General features: G+C 40.2%; 1 protein-coding gene across 6 annotated transcripts; it reads left to right on the top strand.

Moving 5' to 3' along the window:
- Positions 1-556: 556 nt before the first annotated feature.
- ZBED5 (zinc finger BED-type containing 5) lies at positions 557-14,111 on the top strand. Of its 6 annotated transcripts, none has more exons than XM_087433215.1 (3): positions 557-593; positions 2,519-2,631; positions 3,699-14,111. In XM_087433215.1, the coding sequence occupies exon 3, from the start codon at positions 3,872-3,874 to the stop codon at positions 5,951-5,953; it is 2,082 nt and encodes a 693-aa protein (XP_087289341.1). In that variant the 5' UTR covers positions 557-593; positions 2,519-2,631; positions 3,699-3,871; the 3' UTR covers positions 5,954-14,111. The 6 variants fall into 6 exon arrangements, with proteins under 6 accessions (XP_087289341.1, XP_087289342.1, XP_004418494.1 ...); XM_087433216.1 differs by having other exon boundaries at positions 3,731-14,111; XM_004418437.3 differs by having other exon boundaries at positions 587-735.
- Positions 14,112-22,015: the final 7,904 nt, after the last annotated feature.

The following is a 22,015-nucleotide window of genomic DNA, read 5'->3' on the forward strand; positions in this document are numbered from 1 at the left end:
TCGGCCCGGCCAGCGCAGGGGAGAGGCAGGGAAGGGAGAGGGCGTTTTCTGCCCCGATTCCAGTGGGAAAACAAGGAAAAGAGGAGGCAGTGGCCTGGGCCTGCGGTGCGGCTCAGGGAACAAAGAGGTCGTGAAAGCACCGGCAGCCCAGGCACCGCGAATGCACTCAAATCGCCGCCGCCTGCGCAGAACGCCCATGTTCAGGTGCATGCAGATTCTGGAGTCCAGTCCAGCCGTACAGGATCACAAACGCTATCTGGTGGCACCCAGGAATCTGCATTCTACCCAAACGCCCGGGCTGCCTCAGGCCCAGGAAAGTTTGAAAACAATCGCTTCTCGTCCGGCACCAGCCTGGACTCACAGCTCGCACGAATCCAGCGCGGCGGCGAGGCTGGGCCGCGCCTCAACCGAGCTTGGTCCTTTCCTTTGGTCCCGCCCTGCTGCTCAGCGCGGATTGGTGGCGGGGAGAAACTCTGGCGCTGATTGGGCAGCGGAGGAGTCGCTCGCGAAGATAGTAAGTTCGGGTGCCTCCGAGTGCTAAATTTATCTTCAGACGAGCGACCGCGCCAGCCGCGAATCGGATCTCTATGGAGGTGGTATAGGCGGTATCCCTGAGCTAAGAGCATCACCCTGTCCCTGAATCCTTTCCTCTGTTTTGTTTTTCATTCCTCCCTCCTCCCTGTCCCCTCCAGTCCGCGACGACTGGCTCTTGACCCTGTTCAGGCCTCGGTGAAGGTGAGGACCAGAGCCGCCACGGCGGCTGAATGGTGCGCTCTGAAATGGCCGCTGCCTTGAGCTGTTTAAAATGGCGGCCGCAGGCTCAGCCGGGGACCGCGGCGCTGCTCTGCAGCCTAGCCGCAGCGGAGACTGCGCTCTCCATCACTGATGGAGCTGGAGGAGAAGGATAGTGTTGGGTGCTGAGTTGAGTTCATGGGGTAGTTAGGTGAGGCGACGGCCCGGGGACGCGAGAGAAGAGTTGTGTAGGCGAGGGCGGCCGCCCACGGGGAGCGAGCCCCCGACGTGGCGGTCTGGGGGCAGCGCGCACCTGTGACCAGAGCTGCGGGAGAGCCGGCCCGGGCCGCACATCGAGGGGCCCGGTGAAAAAAGCATTTCAGAGCTGGAAGGGGTGTCCGTACCCACCTCCTGCCTAGCCTTGCTTACTGGACTGCACTCCCGCCCAGCCCTCCTGCCCTTGAGGGTATTGTTCAAAGCTGGAACCACCCGAGGGTGGGGGTGGATGGATTGTGTCCCCTGTCACTTTAACTGGAGGCAGAGGCAAGATGAGGGTGCCCCCCACCAGCCCTTTTCGGGGAGTGGAAAAAAAACTTTACAAAGAGTCCAGACTCTTTGTCCTCGAGAGATGCGAGGAAGCATCTCTAAAAGAGATGGGGATGAGGCCCTCCTTCCTGGAAACAAAGCTTCCTTCTCTGTTGTGTCCTTCTCTGGCAGCAAGGGAGACGGATCCTGATCTCTTAGGTCAACCAGCAGCTCCAGGAAGTTCTCTGGCTAAATCCAAATCGGGATTGTGGAAGGAGAATCTGCTGCTCTTTTGCTCCCAATAATGGAGAAGTAGGACTGTCTGCTGATGCCAGTTGTAACCCATTGTAATCCATTTCTCTCTGCACCGCCCAGCTCCTCATACCAGATTTTTTAGTGCTTGGGAAATTAAAAGAGTGTTCAGGAACACACAAGTAATGGCTAGGCACATGGGCTCTGCAGTTGAACTTTTTGGGTTCTGTTGTTAGTTCTTCCCTTACAAGATGTCACTTAGCAGGTGACTTAACCTCATTGTCTTTCTGTTCATCTCTCAAGTGGGGTTATTAATAGTCCCGGACTCTCAGGTTTGTTTTGAGGATTAAATGAGATAATCTATAAGGGATTTAACAGTTACTGGCACATAGTAAACAATGATCACTCAATAAAACATTAGTAACCTTAGGAGATTGGTTATTGAGGGGACAAAAATGGTTATAGCAGAAAGACATGTTTCATGTAACATTTCCATGTGTGATTCCGTTTTAGATTACTTTCAATGCTTAGTTTTAGAGACATTAAGATGTGGCTGTACTTTTAAAAGTTAGGTTTAGCTAACACACAGAACAGTTTGGTGGTTACCGGAGGGAAAGGAGTTGGGGGGTGGGCACAAGGGGTGAATGGGTGCATTTATATGGTGACTGACAAATAATAATCTACAATTGGAATCTCACATTGTTATAAAACTATTATGACATCGATAAAAAAATTTTTAAGAGGTTTAGTTTTTGAAAGTTTTTCATGTATTTCTATGAAGTCAGTGGGCGAGAGAGCATCTCACAACAATGAAATTACCAGTGTATTAAACAAGATGAGATTTTAGCATTTTTACTATGCTAGGCATCTTCTGTTTCAGTCCAAGATCTGCACTGCAGTGGAGAATCATTTGCACTGCCTGGATCTAAAATAAATTGTAATGAAAGGTCACCTTAGAGGTTTGTAGTTCTGCTTTTGCAGCGTCTAATTCTAATTTTTCTCATTCTAGGCCTTTGGTTACTCCCCTTCCACCCCATCCCTTAATTTTATTCTTTTGAAGAGTGCGTTTCAAGCTGTCAAGGTGGAGAATGTGATTGCAGAAGGGAGTACTCATCGTTTCAGGTATCTTACCCCCCAGCTGTTAATAGGAAAACCATTTTGATTCAGAATCTAACCTGAAAATACAAAGCTTACTCTGTAGCCCAATCATGAGGTTTAAATCAAAAGTGGATGTATTTGGATAGATGCTAAATTTGTATGCCTTAACTTATAAAGCTATTAGTAGCCTTTAGAGGTCCTAAAATTTGCATTACCCTTCCCTTTTAATTATGTTTTTTTTAATTATATGAGGAATAAATCTGTTAAAATGAGAGTTTATGTTCTCTTTAGGTCTTGGTTAAGTCTTCACCTATACTATAATGGGGTGCAGAGTAAACAGTAAAATATACATTACTTTGAATGAGTCTTAATTTGGATAATATAAATATTTATGTAATTTTAACTCCAGAAGATAGTAACTAACTTTTGGTCTGCAGTTTATTTTCAATGTTAACACACAGTATTTAGGATACAACATATTTCTGTGTCTTTTAAAACTTTGAGTTGTGTTTCTGTGTTTTTAATATGGCTCCTCACAATAGTTGCTAGCTCTGGAAGGAGCCTTGGCATTTGTAAGAGTATCAACAATGAATGTCTCTAATGGCAGTAGGTGTTAGAAAGCTAAAAGAGATTTCCAAGGTCCTATATACCATGAGAAGGGCTTGGTAATGATGGCCCATGTTGTTTGTTTTTGTAAACAGAGATTTATTGGAACACAGCTGTGTCCATTCTTCTACGTATTATCTATGGCTGCTGCCATGCTACAACTACAGAGTTGAGCAGTTGCAACAGAGACTACATGGCCCATAAAGTTAAAAATATTTACTGTATGTAAAAAAATTTTCTGTATGGCCCTTTACAAAAAAAGTTTGCCAACCCCTGCCATGGGACTTGCTCCTCAAGGTTCCTTTCTTAGAAATACACTTATCAATTCATTACTTCTTAGCCCAATGGTTCCCAAATTGTGTGTTATAGAATATTAATATTCTCTAAGTTGATGTGTTCTGAGAAAAAGATCAATGCTAACAATAATTTTTCTTTATAGTTTATTTTAAAATAGAAGTTTAAGACTACTAAACTCATTTCTATAGCTTCTATTTTTATGCGATAATCTACCTTTAAGAAAAGGTGTGCCATACCTGAGAGCACCAGGAAGTCGCGTGAGAGATCACCTGATAGACGAACGTGTGATGTTCCATCTGCGCATTGATGCATAGGCAGCATTTACAAATTAACTGATGTGTTGCTATATATCATCTCTTTGATGATTGCTCATCTTCTATGTATCCTGTCTTATAATTTCAACACATTTGTGATACTCAATGTTTATTCTAAATTAACCATGTTTTGTACCACAAATACATTGCCTATGGATCTGTTGCTGAAACAAGGAAGTCTTAAACAAGAAGTAGAATCTTTTTGTTATCAAATTGTGTCTGAATCGAATGATCAAAAGGTTGGAATATTACAAAGTGAAGATGAACAATTGCAGCCTTCAGTTTCTAAAAAATCACAAGGTGAGCTTTCCAGGGTCAAATTTATGTCCAGTTCCAACAAAATAACCTTTAGTAAGAAACCAAAAAGAAGAAAATATGATGAAAGTTATTTGTCTTTTGGATTTACTTACTTTGGAAATAGAGATGCACCTCATGCTCAGTGTGTGTTATGTAAGAAAATTTTATCAAATAGCTCTTTGGCCCCTAGTAAGCTTCGAAGACATTTGGAAACTAAACATGCTGCATATAAAGACAAAGACATCAGCTTTTTCAAGCAACATCTTGATTCACCTGAAAATAATAAACCCCCAACACCTAAAATTGTCAATACAGATAATGAAAGTGCTACAGAGGCATCATACAATGTAAGTTACCATATAGCCCTGAGTGGAGAGGCTCATACTATTGGAGAATTGCTTATCAAGCCTTGTGCGAAAGATGTCGTGATGCGCATGTTTGACGAACAATATAGTAAAAAAATAGATGCAGTTCAACTATCTAACAGTACCGTTGCACGTCGAATTAAGGATCTAGCTGCTGACATTGAAGAAGAGCTTGTTTGTAGACTGAAAATTTGTGATGGTTTTTCACTGCAACTAGATGAATCAGCTGATGTTTCAGGACTTGCTGTGCTGCTTGTGTTTGTTCGTTATAGGTTTAATAAGTCTATTGAGGAAGACCTACTCTTATGTGAATCTTTGCAAAGTAATGCTACTGGGGAAGAGATTTTCAACTGCATCAACAGTTTTATGCAGAAACATGAAATTGAATGGGAAAAATGTGTTGATGTTTGTACTGATGCTTCTAGGGCAGTGGATGGGAAAATTGCTGAGGCTGTCACCTTGATAAAATATGTGGCTCCTGAAAGCACCAGTAGTCACTGCCTATTATATAGACATGCACTAGCAGTTAAAATAATGCCTACATCTCTGAAAAATGTGCTAGATCAGGCGGTACAGATCATCAATTATATTAAAGCTCGACCACATCAATCCAGACTACTAAAAATTTTATGTGAAGAAATGGGTGCCCAGCACACAGCACTTCTTCTAAACACAGAGGTGAGGTGGCTTTCTCGAGGTAAAGTTCTTGTAAGACTTTTTGAGCTTCGTCGTGAACTATTGGTTTTCATGGATTCTGCTTTTCGACTATCTGATTGTTTAACAAATTCATCTTGGCTGCTAAGACTTGCATATCTTGCAGATATTTTTACTAAATTAAATGAGGTTAATCTGTCAATGCAAGGAAAAAATGTGACAGTTTTTACAGTATTTGACAAAATGTCATCATTATTAAGAAAATTGGAATTTTGGGCTTCATCTGTAGAAGAAGAAAACTTTGATTGTTTTCCTACGCTCAGTGACTTTTTGACTGAAATTAATTCTACAGTTGATAAAGATATTTGCAGTGCCATTGTGCAGCACCTAAGGGGTTTGCGCTCTACTCTGTTAAAATATTTTCCTGTAACAAATGACAATAATGCTTGGGTTAGAAATCCATTTACGGTAACTGTTAAGCCAGCGTCATTAGTAGCACGGGACTATGAGAGCCTGATTGATTTAACGTCTGATTCTCAGGTGAAACAAAATTTCAGTGAACTTTCACTAAATGATTTTTGGAGTAGCCTAATTCAAGAGTACCCAAGCATTGCAAGGCGTGCAGTTCGTGTACTTCTTCCTTTTGCTACAATGCACCTGTGTGAAACAGGATTTTCATATTATGCTGCAACAAAAACGAAATATAGGAAAAGACTTGATGCTGCACCTCATATGCGGATCCGACTTAGCAACATTACACCTAATATTAAGCGGATATGTGATAAAAAGACACAAAAACACTGTTCTCATTGAAATTGGAGGGTTTTGCATGTCTCTTAATAACCAAATATAAGAGGAAAATAAAAGGTGATTTACTTCATCTCTGGTATACTGGGGTTTTAAATAAAATGATTCAAATTTTTTATACTTATATTTTAAGAAAGCTAAAGTATCAAAAATTTAAACATGTATTGTTGGTATTTCTTCTTCACATTGTAATTTCAAAGGGCTCTATGGTCATAGCTGGGAAATGTTGATCCACAAGATAAAGCCCCGGTTCCTTAGCATAACATAGCTCTTCAGGATCTAATGACTACCAGTCTTTCTAGCCATACCTACTCTGCAGCTCTCCAGTCACGTGGAACTTCTTGTCATTCCCTAAACATATCACACTGTTTCATGCTTTAGGTCTCAAAAAATTATTTGTTTCCCTTGCTTTCTAACAGACTCCTATTTGCTTTTCAACAGTTGGACTTAATTTATCTGGGGTACTTTCATTCCCTATATCTTTCTATTTTGGCGTTATTTTTTGTGCCTGTCTCAACTGAACTGTGTGGTGGTCTCGTGATTCCCAGTGTTAGTTGGACTGAGCTCTTCTATGGTCTTATCCAGCTCTGTGTCTCTATTATTTGGCAAAAGGCCTTCCTAAAGTAGATGCTCAATAAAGGAAAAAGTGTTGGTGAAGGTGAACCAACAAAAAATGGAATAGGGCATGGGGGCTCCCGCCCCCCCGCATTGTCTGTGCTATTTATTGGCTATCTGGAGCATGAAGAACATGAACAAAGGTTCTAAAGAAAGCAAGAAATGAGATTATTTTAATATAAGCTTAAAAAGAAAAAGCACATTGCATTTATGCACACAATTTTCTTACTTTAAACACACACAGACACACTAAATATATTTTGAAACTTGTCATTGTGTTGTCATTGATTTTCATTAAGAAAGAAAAATTGCTGGGGGTAGTCTGGAGACCCAGGGGCCCTAGTGAGTCTGTGTGAATTCATGCAAATAAAGACGAGGTCTCCAAATTTTCCACCCTCTTGGGCCCCCTCCTTGTTACTCCCCTGAGCTCACAGACTCCCAAAGGGGAGGAGCCAGGAAGAGATGGAAATGCAGGGGGTGGGGATGTGCTCAGTTGCCCCTAACCACCTTCAGTCTGTCCCTCTAGGGCATGGTGGCTTTTATTTGTAAATTCTGCTTGTATATGTATGCTACCCTTTGTGTTTTGGGCTCAGTTATTCTATTAACTAGAATTCAGTGTGGCTGTTAGGCAGAAGTCACCAAGGAATGCCACAGCTTTTATTCAAGCTGAACTACTGGAGGAGAGGGGAGGAAGTTTGAAGAACAATTTTCTTTGTTTCTCGTTTCCTATATACTTTATTGCAAATTCCATGTTTCTCGTTTCCTATATACTTTATTGCAAATTCCATGTACCGTAATCTAAATTAATGAGTCCTTAGTGTACTTGAAGATGATTAGACTTGAAACCCCTATCAATTTATTCTTAGATACTATGAAAGAATTCTGACCTTCCTGTCTCTGGGCTTCTCATGTTACATCACGCAGCACAGGTCACCAACTCAGTGTCAAATATTTTGTTATTCCGGTAGGCAAGAGCTACTTAGAAAGCCGCTATTGCTTTAATCTCACTTATTCAAACCTATCTCCCATTTTGCGGGGTAGGAATACCTCCCCTCACTAAGGCAATGTGGTAGAATGACTAGGTTCAGGTACCTGCTCCACTGCTTAACTGGCTATTTAACGTTGGGCAATTGGAGCCTTCCTGCACCTCAGTTATCTCATCTGTAAGATTATAATTATGCCTTTAAAGGGTTATTATTAAGATTAAATGAGTATGTATATAAAACTCTTCTAATGTAGGTGATAGGAATAGATATGCGACATATTCCCTGCCACATCCAGGCATGTTCCAATTAAACTTCACCCCGCACTCACACTTGTAGACTGAGTGTTTATTCTCTCTAGAGGCTCAACAGCTCTCCAGGCTGTAGGATCTGGCCTAATCTGAGGCGGCGAGATAAGGGGTTTCTAGCCCAGGTTTTTTCCTCTTTGTCCCATTGTTATGTACCTATTTATCTGTCAGGTACCTTACTACATGCTTGTATGTTATCAGTAATCTTTACAACAATCTTATGGGATTAGGTAATTTTTGAATCTGCCCAAAGTCACACAATAAGCAGCAGAATTTAGTTTAAAACAGGTCTTTTCCAAAGACTACTTTTTGCACTCATTGCCTTTCAAACTTTTCTAAGAGCATCAGTGACTTGGGAATATAGCTAAAACTCCCTACTAAAATCCACGTTTCTTTGAAATCCTGTTTTCTTTAGATTCATCCAAAATTAGCCATCTACTTCGAAGTATGACTGCTTATTTTAATATAAAAATATGTGAAAATAGGGATTAAATTGCTATCAAGTAAAATTAACTCTCCAAAAAGATTCATCGTGATTACTCATACATGCAATACTTTTTGTCAATCCCAGAAAAATCTGCCTAGTTGGAGAAGCATGTACAGTGTCATAATGTCTAAATCTGGCTGATCCCCTAAGTCTGATATCTAGACTCATGTGATTACTGAACCTGAGTGCTTGATTAGGTCATTTGTCCACGATATCAGCCTCTTGAAAATAAGACCTCTTGCTTTCCAATCCTTTACCCCTAACCTGCTCTGCGAGTCTAGATTCTTGCATTTAACCCCATCTGTTGACTGGGACCCTGCTATTGGCTACTAGACCTCTTTAATGCCAACACTACCCCTCTTGGTTCTTGATGGTAACTGCTCACTTGTTCTACAACGTATCAGGTTTATGGATACTGTGCCTGGCTAGTAAGAATGGACTAGGTGGTTCTGATACCTGCTGAATGATAGGCAAGTCTAGTTCCAGACAGCAACTTCTATATTAGACTAACCTACTGTAGTTACCAGGACTGAACCCCAAAAGAGAAGATTCTTTTCTATTATGTTTAAACCCTACTTACCCTTCAGAATCAGCCCTCCTTAAATAAAACCAAAGCAAACAAAGTTAGTCTTGAGCACTGTCAGACTCCCTTTCTTTTGTACTTCCAAAACCCTTTGGTTACCCTTCTGCTGGTACTCCCTAAGGCTCCAGGTTGACAAACCTTTTCACACAAAAGAGAAAACAGCTCTTAAAGGAGGAAATAGGTGGCATTCTACTTTATAATGGAAGAGGTATTCGGGAACTAAATAATAAGCACCGTCAAATGAAAGCTCCCCTTCCTGCCTGTGCACAAAATAGTAAAGTTCCCCCAATATATCCAGCCCAAAAGGACTTTCCCGCTTTTAATCCCTATATTTCAAGTAATTGAAATTGCCTTCATTTCTTTTTTTTTTTCCCCCCATTTTTCTCCCCAAAGCCCCAGTAGATAGTTGTATGTTGTAGTTGCACATCCTTCTAGTTGCTGTATGTGGGATGCTGCCTCAGCATGGCTGGACAAGCATTGCGTTGGTGCGCGCCCAGGATCCCAACCTGGGCCACCAGTAGTGGGGCGTGCACACTTAACCACTAAGCCACGGGGCCGGCCCCGCCTTCATTTCTTAGTGAGGATTGTTCCTATGTCAGTCTTGCTCTAGTACCTTGCATACGTAAAGACACAAATTGTAATCTCTTGGAGCTAAGACCTCTTGAGGAAGAACTCATAGAACTTAGCAAATTTCTAATCATACAAAAAGTACTCAATGAATTGAATTCTCTAGCTTAAAAGGTAAAATATTAAGGTGAAATACAATTCATACTGTAACATGAAAATTAGCTTTAAAATCCTTAGCCTCACTTAAATAAGGTGGTAACTTTTCTTTGTCCTTTAAAGACTTCAAGAGCAGTATTTCTTTAATAAACTCCCCTGTTGCCTTAAAAATGCAATTTTACTCCCCAAAACATAAGTCACCCTCAACTCTTGAAAGAATCCATTGGCTTTGTAAATTAGGTGCCTCTGGAACTTATGCATGTTTGTTATTTACTTTCACTTTTTAAAGTTGGTATAACCACTGTTAATTAGTACAGTGGAAAGCATTCTGAAGCAGGTGTCAAGAGACTTGTGTTCTGCAACTAACTAAGTGCCTTAGGTCATTCTCCTCTCTAGGCCTTAGTTTCTTCACTTATTAAATGAAAGGGGTTGAACTAGGATGAGCTCTAAAGTTGTTGTCAAATAAGATCAAAATTTAAACCTAAATAAAGTTTAAGGTGCTGGTAAGATGTGCTCAGTTATTTGAAATATATGTTTTTTTCCCCTAGAAGCCAAGCTATTTCAATGAGTCTTTTACCACAATACTTGCCCCCAGCTAAATGACAAAATTTATAAATTGCCCCATCATGGATATTCATTGGATGGAAGTAATGGAGTGCTTTTTTGGAATGCAGATGCACTTTGAAATTTAGCAAGCATTGCGAAAACTAAAATATGTTTGGTTATAACTATATTGGAAGCCAGTATAGATTAAATAACTAAAGTGTCAGGCAGGCTGCAGTGGAAATTGTTGACTATATCCCCAGCATCTGTTTTCCTACCAAACTGTACCCTGATTTTCCTTCAAGTATCCACTTTTCCCCTACATAATCCATGTAATTAAGCAAAAGCTGACCCCACTCCAGCTTTTGGGAGTGAACCTGTTTTGTCTAAGATAGCATTCAAACTTTTATTGCCCCCAGTTCACAATAACAGATTTTACTTTATAATCCAGGTGTGTGTGTGTGTGTGTGACGATGGACGTTTCATAAAACAGTACTAACCTTCCATATGTGTGATACAATCTGAAGTCTGTTTAATTTTTTAAATGATTAGGACCTAGAGATTAATTTCATGATGCATTCTTGAGTCATGATCCATCATTTGAAAAACACTGGTGAGTGTGATGCCATTTCCCTTACAAAAACTGTTAAGAAAACTGGATCTAAGCCTATTAAGGCATAGTATTACCCTGGCCACAGGAATAGCATGTGACCCAATACAGGCTAGTGAAAAGCAAGGGCAGTATTATAGGGGCTTTGAGAAAAGACATTTCCTTACTCTTAAGGAAGAAATAAATGTCCTGTGTACTTGGGAAGCCTGGAATTGCTGCAGCTCTCTAGACCAGCATGGGGATAAAGCCAGCACATAGAGGAAGGCAGAGCCAAAAAATTAGTGAGGAATTAAACCAGAGCGCTGACTGAACCACATTTGATCATTATCCTGCCTTTAATTTTTTTGTTCCCTAGGCCAATAAGTGCCTTGTATTGTTTAAGATAGTTTACACTGGGCTTTCTATTACCATAGGCAAAATCATTTTAACTAATAAAGTGGTCTAAAGGGAAAGCAATGTTAAATAAAACTAGAATTTCTTGGTAAACTTAGCTGCAATGATGAGATGAGTGCCATCCCTAACTAAGATAGCCTGATCTCTGGTTATTCAGCCGTCTACCGTAGTGTTATCATTCAAAACACTGCCACTGGTAATATTTTATAGACCAGAAACTAAATCAGCATGTATATTTACATTATTAGATATCATCAAATGCCATTTATTTCTCTTCCTTGGACAACTTGGTAATAAATGGATTTTATGTATTGGCTTAGGCTAATCAGGTATATAATTCAAATTAGAAATTAAGTTGAAAAGAAATCTGTACATTTTTTTCTTTAATTTGTTGAAGACCCTGATAAATATGATGGAATTTTTTAAAAGTTTAATAAGTCATATGCTTTGTAGGGGAAATAATCAGCCTGAAATAGTTTGAGTGGTCCTCTATCTTAGAAGTCGCTTTCTGTCAAATTTGCAAACAAGTTCGCTAAAGCATTGTTTTAACTTCTCAAAAGAGTTAATGTGTTCACAAGGCCAAATCTGTCACATCACAGTTAGCTTGGCTTTCTTGACAAATACCTTTGAGCAAAATAAACCGTTCTTCAAAAAACCTGGGACTTCGGGCCGGCCCCGTGGCTTAGTGGTTAAGTGCTCGCACTCCGATGCTGGCAGCCCGGGTTCGGATCCCGGGCGCGCACCGCTTCTCCGGCCATGCTGAGGCCGCGTCCCACATACAGCAACTAGAAGGATGTGCAACTATGACATACAACTATCTACTGGGGCTTTAGGGGAAAAATAAATAAAATTATAAAAAAAAAAAAAAAAACCTGGGACTTCAGGTTTAAGGTGACCTAAATGCCTACATTTGACTCTACTTTCCTAAAATTCCATAGATGTGCTGAAAGAAATATCAGACTTATACTAAATCCATAGCAACACTGAGAAACAAAAGGGACTAGAGGTGTCTTTACTCTAAAAGAATTTACATTCTAGTGGGAAAGACAAACTATTAAGTGCTCTGAAGAAAATAAAACAAGTTAATGTCAGAGTAATGAAGGAGGCTGTTAGCTGAGTTCATCTGAGACAGTCTCTTCGAGAAAGTGATATTTGAGCTAAAGCCTGAGTCAAAAGAAGGAGCCAGTCAAATGAAGATTGGAGAAAGGAAATTCCAGATGGAGAGAAGGCAAGTGCTGCAAACACCCTGATACAGAAAGAGCTTGGTGTGTTTGAGGAACAGAGAGAAGATTAACATGTCTGGAACAAAGAGCACCATGAGCATAGTAGAAGTTGTCAAAGAAGTAGGAAGGAACCAGATTACTTAGAGTGTTAGAGGCAGATGTAAGGAGTTTGGATTTTGTTTCAAGTACAGTGGGAAACCATTGTGGTTCTCTGAAATGAGAGAAGGGGGTGGGGGTTAGGGTACCACCTCCAAGGGGTATTTATAGATAACTATGTGTGAGGACATTGAGGGAAGAGCTATTATAACGGGTATTTTAGACCCGTTGCTACAGGCATGATGTCCACCCACATAGGACCGTTTCTTTTGAAAAGCCAAAGTTTTGATGATACTGGGACCTTCATATGCTTCTGAGGAGAACCCAGAGCTTTGGAGACCCCATTTTGGAAAATGTACATATTGAAAGTTTCTCCATCTACATTCTTGAGAGCAGGGAACACACATTGGACCTTTTCATCTCATATAGCACCACGCTGGACTCCTTGTGGTACTGTTTGGTGGCACAAATTTGACAACTAGCTAAATTTGGGAGCATGCAAGATTTAATGATGGTTATCTTTTGTCATAGGAAATGTAGTGCGTTACTCCAAGGCCCGTGATCTACAAAAATGCCCAGATTTGGCTTTCATTTTGTTTTTATTGAATGAAGAGATAAAGTTGCGTCTTCAAGCCTCATCTAGTAACTTCAGTTTGGCTGCTACCACCATGTCCTTTTTGGTGCCATAACTCTTCCCCACCCATACCCTGTCCCTCAAGGAGGAGGATCTCAGAATTCTTAGTGGGTAGAGAAGCAAAAGGGACTCACTCTTAGGAATTTCACTGTTGGAATTATTTTTTAACTTAATTTTTAAACTCCCTCCACCAGATGATTCCAAGATTTCATATAAAGAAGTAGCCCCTACCTCCCTGCCCAAAATATGTAAAGGAAACTCTGGTCTGAATGACACAGCACTGGGTTGGCTTGGAATGACAGAGTAAGATTTTATTCCAAGGCTTTCTCCATGATACTAAAACAATATTTAAAAAATCACTCCGGATGTCCATTTCCAGAGCACTTCATAGGTGTTAGGCAGTTAATTCTGCAGTAGGTTATCTAACCATGTTACAGCTATAGAAGAATTAATTGCCCAACACTTATAAAGTAATTTGGGTTTAGAGAAGGGCATTTAAAATGCAAAATGTTATTTTTATTATTCTATATGTATAAATGAAAAGGTTATATATCATCTCTTACACTATAAAAGAGGTAAAAAGTCATAGTATATTGTCAAAGCCTCAAATGCTGTTGGAGGCTCCCAGATTCACTCAGCAACACTCGTTCACTGTTTTTTTCTCAACCAAGCACCTATTTCAAGAGGCAGCAGTGAAGATGGCTCTAGAATACATCTGTTAACAACAATTTGCTTTTCAAGTACCCATCCCGGCTTTTAAATATACATATGGTCTATCAAATCACCATAAATGGACCAGACAGCTGTCATCAGGAACTAAGCCAACATCCCTTTTTAGGAAGGCTTTGGAAACAAATTTTTTTCCTGACAGTCAAACTGTGTACTTGTTCTAGAAAACAAGCTACTCTCAAGGCTTTAGTGTCCAGTCAGATACAATAAAGAGCTCTAGTCTGTTGTGGCCTTCAAGTTCTGAGTCTTACTAATTTTACAATAAATTGACTACCAGTTAGCACGTTCTTACAGTGTTCCTGCAAGCATCAGATAAGTCCAACACTTTAAATTATGCAACACCAATAAACTGCGTCTATTCTATTTTGCTTACTTTTGTACTCAAGGAAAAAAGCAGACTTTCATCAACTAAACTTTATGCCAAAACATGAGAAGTGAATAGAAAAGAAACAAAGATCTGAAGTTCAAGACACAAATCTGGTTATGAAAATCAGTGAAGAATTGTTTGGTGTATGTATGGAGCATTTATCTAGTACTTAGCCAGTCAAATACAGAAACACACAACCATGCCTCTGCTTTGTATTACATCACTGCTAGTGAAATTTACTTAAATCAGGACAAAGTTGATGACTAAGTAAACGTTGTATTTCCAAGTCATAAAATATTAAAAACACACTAATCTAGAATAAACATAGGAAAAATTTAGTTAATGAAAAGTTTAAATTATTAATTCCTATTTTATTTTTTAAATAATCGCTATGCTCTCTGCTATTTTTATTTTATTTTATTTTTTTTGGTGAGGAAGATTAGCCCTGAGCTAACATCCGTTGCCAATCCTCCTCTTTTTTTGCTGAGGAAGATTGGCCCTGGGCTAACATCTGTGTCCATCTTCCTCTACTTTATATGTGGGACGCGTGCCACAGCATGGCTTGATAAGCAGTGCGTAGGTCCACGCCCAGGATCTGAACCTGCGGACCCTGGGCCGCCAAAGCGGAGCACACAGACTTAACCACTACGCAACCAGGCCAGCCCCTATTTCCAATTTTATAGTATAAGAAGGAATATAAGCTCCATGATGGCAGAGACTTTTACTTATTCACCTCTGTATTCTCAGGGCCTAGAATTGCCTGACACATAATAGTTCATTAAATAAGTGTTGGATGTCAATATGGTAATGATGGGAAAAGAGTAGGTTTGAATCTCAGCTCTGACAGTTTCTAGTTGTGGAACCTTGGACAAGTCACTTAAGTTCTCTGACTCTCAGTTTCTCCAACTGTAAAAGAAGATTAATACTTTATTCTCTGTTTTTTCAGTATATGTTTCTTTCAACACCACCAAGCATTTCTTCAGTTCTCAGCAGACATTGACTGGGTGTCCTACAATTTAATTCAGTTCTGACGCTATCTACCTGGAGATAGCAGCAGATCCCACAGGTTAAGGGCTCAGTCATACAAGACTGCCCAACCCCCCCCCCCCCCCCCCCCCGTACACTTCAGATGCCAATAGCAAGTCCAGGTTGTCGCCTTCTATAGTGACCAGCTATAGATGAGAGGTTCCCCTGACCCCCTCCTTGGGTTCAATTAATTTGCTAGAGCAGCTCACAGAACTCAGAAACATTTCCTTAGTTTACCAGTTTATTATAAAAGGATATAATTCAGGAACAGCCAGATGGAAGAGATGCATGCATGGGGCAAGGTATTTGGAAAGGGGTGCAGAGTTTCCACGCTGTGTCTTGGGTGGGCCATTCTCCCCACATCTCCACATGTTCACCAACCCAGAAGCTCATCAACTTTTGTTGTTCAAGAGCTTCTATAGAGCTTAATCTGTAGCCCTCCCCCACTTTCCCCTTTTCGGAGGTTGGAGGTCGGTGGGTGAGTCTGAAAGTTCCAACCCTCTAATCACTTGGTCTTCCTGGTGAACAGCCCCATCCTGAGGCTATCTAGGGGCCCTACCCTAAGTCACCTCATTAGCATAAACTCAGGTGTGCTCGAAAGTGACTCCTAATGAATGACAAAAGACACTCCTATCACTCAGGAAATTCCAAGGGTTTTAGGAGCTCTGTGCCAGAAACCCGGGACTAAGACCATATATATTTCTTATACCACAGTTTTATTCACAGCCCTGCTCTGAGAATCAAATAAGATATGTATGTAAAATCACTGTAAAATGCTATAGCATTCTTAAAAATCGTTATTTTAATACCAACAATGTTATAGCAAAACATTACCTGGTAGAGATCCTTAGTGGACTTGAATTAATAGTTATCTTTTTTTTAATATATGTTGGATGCCAGATGCTTTATATACATTATTTCATTTAATTATGATTACTCTGTGAGGTAGGCTATCAACTCCATTTTAGAGATGAGGAAACTAAAGCTCTATTAGTTATCTAGTGCATAAACTTAGTGGCTTAAAACAATATTACCTCACAGTTTCTGTAGGTCAGGAATCCAAGTGCAGCTTAGTTTCAGAGTCTGCTTCAGAGTCTCCCACAGGCTGCAATGAAGGTGTTGGCCAGGTCTACAGTCATTTTAAGGCTCCATCAGGGAAGGGTCCACTTCTAAGCTCACTCCTGTTGGCAGGATTCAGTTTCTCGCAGGCTGTTGGACTGAGTGGGAGGCTGCCCTCAGCTCCGTGACACGTGGACTTCTCTATAGGGCTGCTTACAACATGCCAGCTGGCTTCATCAAAGTGAGCAAGTGAGAGAGTGCCAGTAAGACAGAAGTCACAAACTTTTACAACCTAGTGTTCAAAGTGTTATCCCATCACTTTTCTTGTATTCTATTCATTAAAAGCAAGTCACTACATGAACCAGGATGCAGGCTCTCACCAGACTCTGAATCTGCTAGCCTCTTGATCTTGTGCTTCTCAGCCTCCAGAACAACTGTAAGAAAAAAATTTCTGTTCATTATTAAAAAAAAAAAATCTAAGACACTGGATACAGCCCACATTCAAGAGGAGAGAATATTACACAAAGGTGTGAATACCAGGAGGCAGAGATCGCTGTGAGCCACTGTAGAAGGCTGCCTCTCACAGGCTCAGTGTGCAAGTTGCTCATCCGGTTTCGCAAAGCTAAGAAGTAGCAGACCTGAGATTCCAAATCACATCTTCCTGACTACAAAGCCCACAGTGTTTCCGTCTATAACGCGTCTCCCATTGAATACATAGGAACAAAGTAGGGTTAACATAAACTTGTTTAGAAATGAAACTTGCTAAATTGTTAAAAATCTGTTCTCTAGTATCGAATAAGCCATCTCTATACTAATTGTTTTTCCTAGGATGTTCATCTTCACCATTTTATTCATAGGGTAAATTAAACTTTTTTCATTCTTGGTCTGTGACACCATAAATGCCAAATTTTAGTGATACCAGAATTTTCACTTTTTAAAAAGCATACAAGTATAAGTTACCTCTCAGCAAGACCATCTAAGGAAAATAATCTGGTGGACACACTAGGGTTACTAATAGACCTTTAGAGAGCATATCTTTCATTTGTTAATTTATTCACAGTTTAGTCGGCGAGGACATAAACATTTGTAAATAACAGCAAAGGTGTAGACGAGGAGCTGTGTAAATTCAGAGAAGAAATATGGTTAAAGAAGTATGAATCATGGGGCTGGCCCGGTGGCGCAAGCGGTTAAGTGCGCGCACTCCACTGCGTTGGCCCGGGGTCCCCCGGTTCAGATCCTGGGCGCACACCGACGCACTGCTTGTCGAGCCATGCTGTGGCGGCATCCCATATAAAGTAGAGGAAGATGAGCATGGATCTTCCTCAGCAAAAAAAGAGGAGGATTGGCAGATGTTAGCTCAGGGCCCATCTTCCTCACACACACACAAAAAAAGTATGAATCAAACGAGGAAAAAACTACTTTGAGTCTTGAAGCATGAATCTGAGTTTGCCAGGTGACCAAGGCACAGAGTTGTAAAAAGAAAAAAAAAAAAAGTATGGCCCAGGATTACTAGCAGATTTGGAATTTTGAGTACTCCCTGGAAGTCAGAAGGCAAATGGGATCAGATTGGCAGAGCAAGAGCCTTCAAGCTCAGAGGCAATGGATACAGGAAGTTGGGGGGTGGGGTGAGGGGCACAATACCCTAGAGCAAACATAAAGTGTAATTGTTTGGGGAATGAAATTTGAAACCTCTGGTTGGGTTGGCTTCTCCCTCCATTCACTCACCAAAGCTAAAGGTACCCTAGAATGGTGTTTCCCCATAGGCTGACACAGTGACTCTGGAAACTTGGGGTAGATAAGCCAGGCAGTACCCAAGGAGGCTACATCCAGGAAAGGAAGCCTCATTTCACACCCAGAATATTAGCCACTGGTATGCCTTGTCCAAGTGACATTTTATCCCTCCCTCATAATCACCAGGGCAAACTGATAAACAGAAACAGCATCATGCAGAGAGAACAAGGAATACCAAGATGAGAACAAAATCAAGAACCACCAACTCCCTAAGGAAAACCAATACCAATAAAAGGGTAACACCAATCAACAAACAAAGAACTAATAACCAAGCAAATAGTTATTAGAGTAAACAGAATAGGATCTTGGGAATAATAATTATTTATTTAGTGCATACTGGGTGTGGTTTCAGGTTTCTAAGCACCTTACATGTATTTCTTTAAGTTTAATCCTTATACAGAATATCCCCAGAGGAGTATGAGAGAATATTGCATCTAACTTTTATGAAAAAGAACTAAAAATTATTAAAATTAAAAAATTAAAAGGTAGTCTAAACTGCAAATGGACTTTGATGAAGAGCAAATTAGCAAAACTGGAAGAATAACCTGAAGAATTACTCCAAAAGAACAAAAATATTGGGGGAGAGGTGATTTAAGAAACATGTGAGATAAATCCAGAGATTCCGGTATCTCTCTCATAGTTCCAAAGAAGAGATAAGAGAATTTTAGGGCAGCAACAATTGAAGAAATGATAGAAGAAAAATTCCTGGTATGGCTAGTGTAATTTAGAAGAAATATTTAATACCATTTGTATTTTTTTTTAAAAGAGCAAATATTCTGTAAGTGCATCTTCTTTTATATTGCCAGATTGCATCTAAAATCTCATCACTTTTTATTTTATGTATTTCTAAATTATATATTTTGTATGTTTTCATGATAATTGTGCTTTTTTAGCTTTTTATTTTGAAATAAATTTAGACTTACAGAAAAGTTGCAAAAATAGTACATATGCCCTTCACCTAGCTTTCTATAATGTTAACTTCTTATATAGTCATAGTATAATTATAAAAATTAATAAATTAAAATTAGTACAATACCATTAACTAAACTACAGATATTTTATATAAACTAGGAGAGAAAGCAAGTCAGTGGGAATGATTAACATTTATGGATATATACAAAACAGAGCAAAGGAAATGGATAGCTGCTACATCCTCATTTCTACAGCTGGTTTTGAGGCTCTGTTTACAACATCTTTCCATCATCATCTATTCCATATTCATTTTGCTGGCATCCACAGCTGGTTGAGGTTTTCACATGATATGGTGATCTTCATTTCTGAGGAATGAGTCATTGGTGGTTCTGCTTGAATTGGATTTCTATAGTCTTCTATTAATTTTACCACTGTAATGGCAATACTAGAAGGTGACCCAAAGCATACCCTGGGTTGAAGACATTCTCATCCTTGCTCCGCTTATGTAGCAGGATTCAGATTTCCTCTTGATATCAAGGATAAATTATCCCACCCTATACTGGAACCTCTTATTTTTTTTTTCCTGTTGTTCCAATGTCATGAAGAGCTCAAAATAATCAACTAGTAGTATAAAATTCCAGTTAAGTGGAACCATTGTTGGGTTTTCTGGGGAGAGTATTACTTCCTTGGGTACTAAGACCTTTAAATGGGCAAGGCTCAAAGCTGTGGGAATAGAAAGCAAAACATTTTATGAGTGGATCAGTAGGTATAATAGTGGAAGGTGTCTGTCTCACTACTGGGTTCCCCAGGTCTTGTATTGTAGATAAGGGAGAAACAGCACTCTATGTAGGTTGATAGTTCACAGCACATGATGCTGTAGGAGAGGAGTTGGCAAACTTTTTCCTGGAAAGAGCCAGATAGTAAATATTCCAGGGTTGCAGGGCCACATACGATATCTGTCACATGTTCTTTATTTTTGTTTACAACCCTTAAGAAGTGTAAAAGCCATTCTTAAAGGCTGTACAAAAACAGGATGTAGACCAGGTTTGGCCCTCAGACTGTAATTTGCTAATCCCTGCTATAGGGCAACACCCTAACTTTGCAAAGTGTTCCCTCCCGCTGGCACTGGGACTGAGTCTTCAAAAGACCATTCAAGAATTCTAAAGGCTAGCTGCTACTGGATAACGGGGATATATAGTAAGACCAGCGAGTCTTGTGTGCATAGTATTCTGGGTCACCAGGGATTAACACCATTGTCCAGTAATCTGTTAAAGGTCAAGATGTTTCTCTCCCCCATCTCACAGTGCACAGTTTTACCCTAGCAAATAGCTATATGTCGCTTTGGGGAAAGGCCGAGAGAAAGATTTACCCATCATACTTTTGATGTTATCACAAGATCCTTTCTCATAGGTACTTAGCATACTCTATGTTCAGGGGCCTCTGGGTCTGTGAACTTCTTAGGACTAGGAAATGGGTGAAGGCTATTACTCTTAGTGGTATCTCTGATCAGGCCTCTGTCTTCTCAACCTAGTGTTTGTCCGGTTACACAAATATTTAAGTCCTTAGTGAGCTACCCATCTATTTTAGGTCTGGAAACTCACTGATCAGTTAACCACCGCCAAAGATCTCTGTAGGTCAAACCTTACAATTACCACTCTGATACAGCTTTCTATTGGTAATTGTGCCCACTGTGTCTATGGCAGTTATATTCTGCTACCTGACCTCTGCCACCTCAGAATCCTTCACCATCATTGAAATTAGAAAGCTCATTTCAGTGGTAACACATGCAACCTGTATCCCCAGAGGACAGCCATTACAGTAATGTTCAGGGATGCTTCTGCTCTTCTCATCGATCTATTTCTTCTTGCTATAGGGTGAAAAGAAGATGTGCTCTAGGTCCTTTTGGGGTCATAGTCAGGGGTGGATGATCCAATACAAAAAACAACCATCTTCAACGTTGCTTTCTTCACAAACCTTTGGAGCTTGTCTTCAATATTACATCAAGAAATTTGTGGCAACCAAACTTTATTCAATTTCGGTCACCAGTTGCACTATTTTTAATTAATCAGCTGAGTATAACTAGACCACTCCTAGATACCTGAACTAGTATATTGACTCCAAAATATCTGGTGTTCTCTTAACAATAAATTCTTCTTTCCTTGATCTTGCACCCTCAGAATCTATTCCTACACATATTTCCCAGCCTTTTGCTAATGCAGTTTAGCAAAATCTTGCTATTCTTCTGGCATGTAATTTTTCTCTTCCCAAATTTACTTTATAATTGGTCCCCTAGAGCATGCTAAGTTCTGACTCAATTTATAGATTTGGAGTTAGTGAGAGGGGATAGGGTAGAAAAGGAGGAAAATTGATATCCCTGTGCAAGATGAGATGTACATTATCTATTACTATATAACAAATTACCCAAAATTTAGCAACTGAAAATGGCAAGCATTTGACACAGTTTCTGTAGGTCAGAAATCTGGAAATGGCGTAGCTGGGTGGTTCTGGCTCAGTTTCTCTCATGAGGTTGGTGTCAAGATGTCAGCTGGGGCCACAGTTATCCGAAGGTTTGACTGAAGCTGGAGGATCTGCTTCCAAGATGGCTCACTCACATACCTAGCAAGCTAGTGCTGGTTGTTAGCAGGAAGCTTCAGTTCCTCACCTCACTTGTGGCTAGAGCATGTGGAACTGCTCTATAGTGCTGCTTGAGTGTCCTCACAACATGGCATCTGGCTTTCCCCAAATCTAAGAGAACAAAGTGGAAAGTGCAATATCTTTGTGACCTAGCCTCAGAAGTCACGTACCATCCTTTCTGCAATATCCTATAGGTTATACAGGTCAACCCTATTCATTGTAGGAGGGGACTACACAGGGGCATTTAATACTAAGAGGTGCGAATCGCTGGGGCCTTCTTGGCGACCAGTTATCATAAAGTGTCTTTAGGGTTTTCAAGAAAGGTAAGACCAGTGGAAGAAGGGAGCTGCTT

This window comes from Ceratotherium simum, chromosome 7 (genome assembly GCF_057802395.1).
Source record: "Ceratotherium simum simum isolate JZ-2026a chromosome 7, ASM5780239v1, whole genome shotgun sequence".
In the NCBI taxonomy this organism is placed as follows: domain Eukaryota; kingdom Metazoa; phylum Chordata; class Mammalia; order Perissodactyla; family Rhinocerotidae; genus Ceratotherium; species Ceratotherium simum.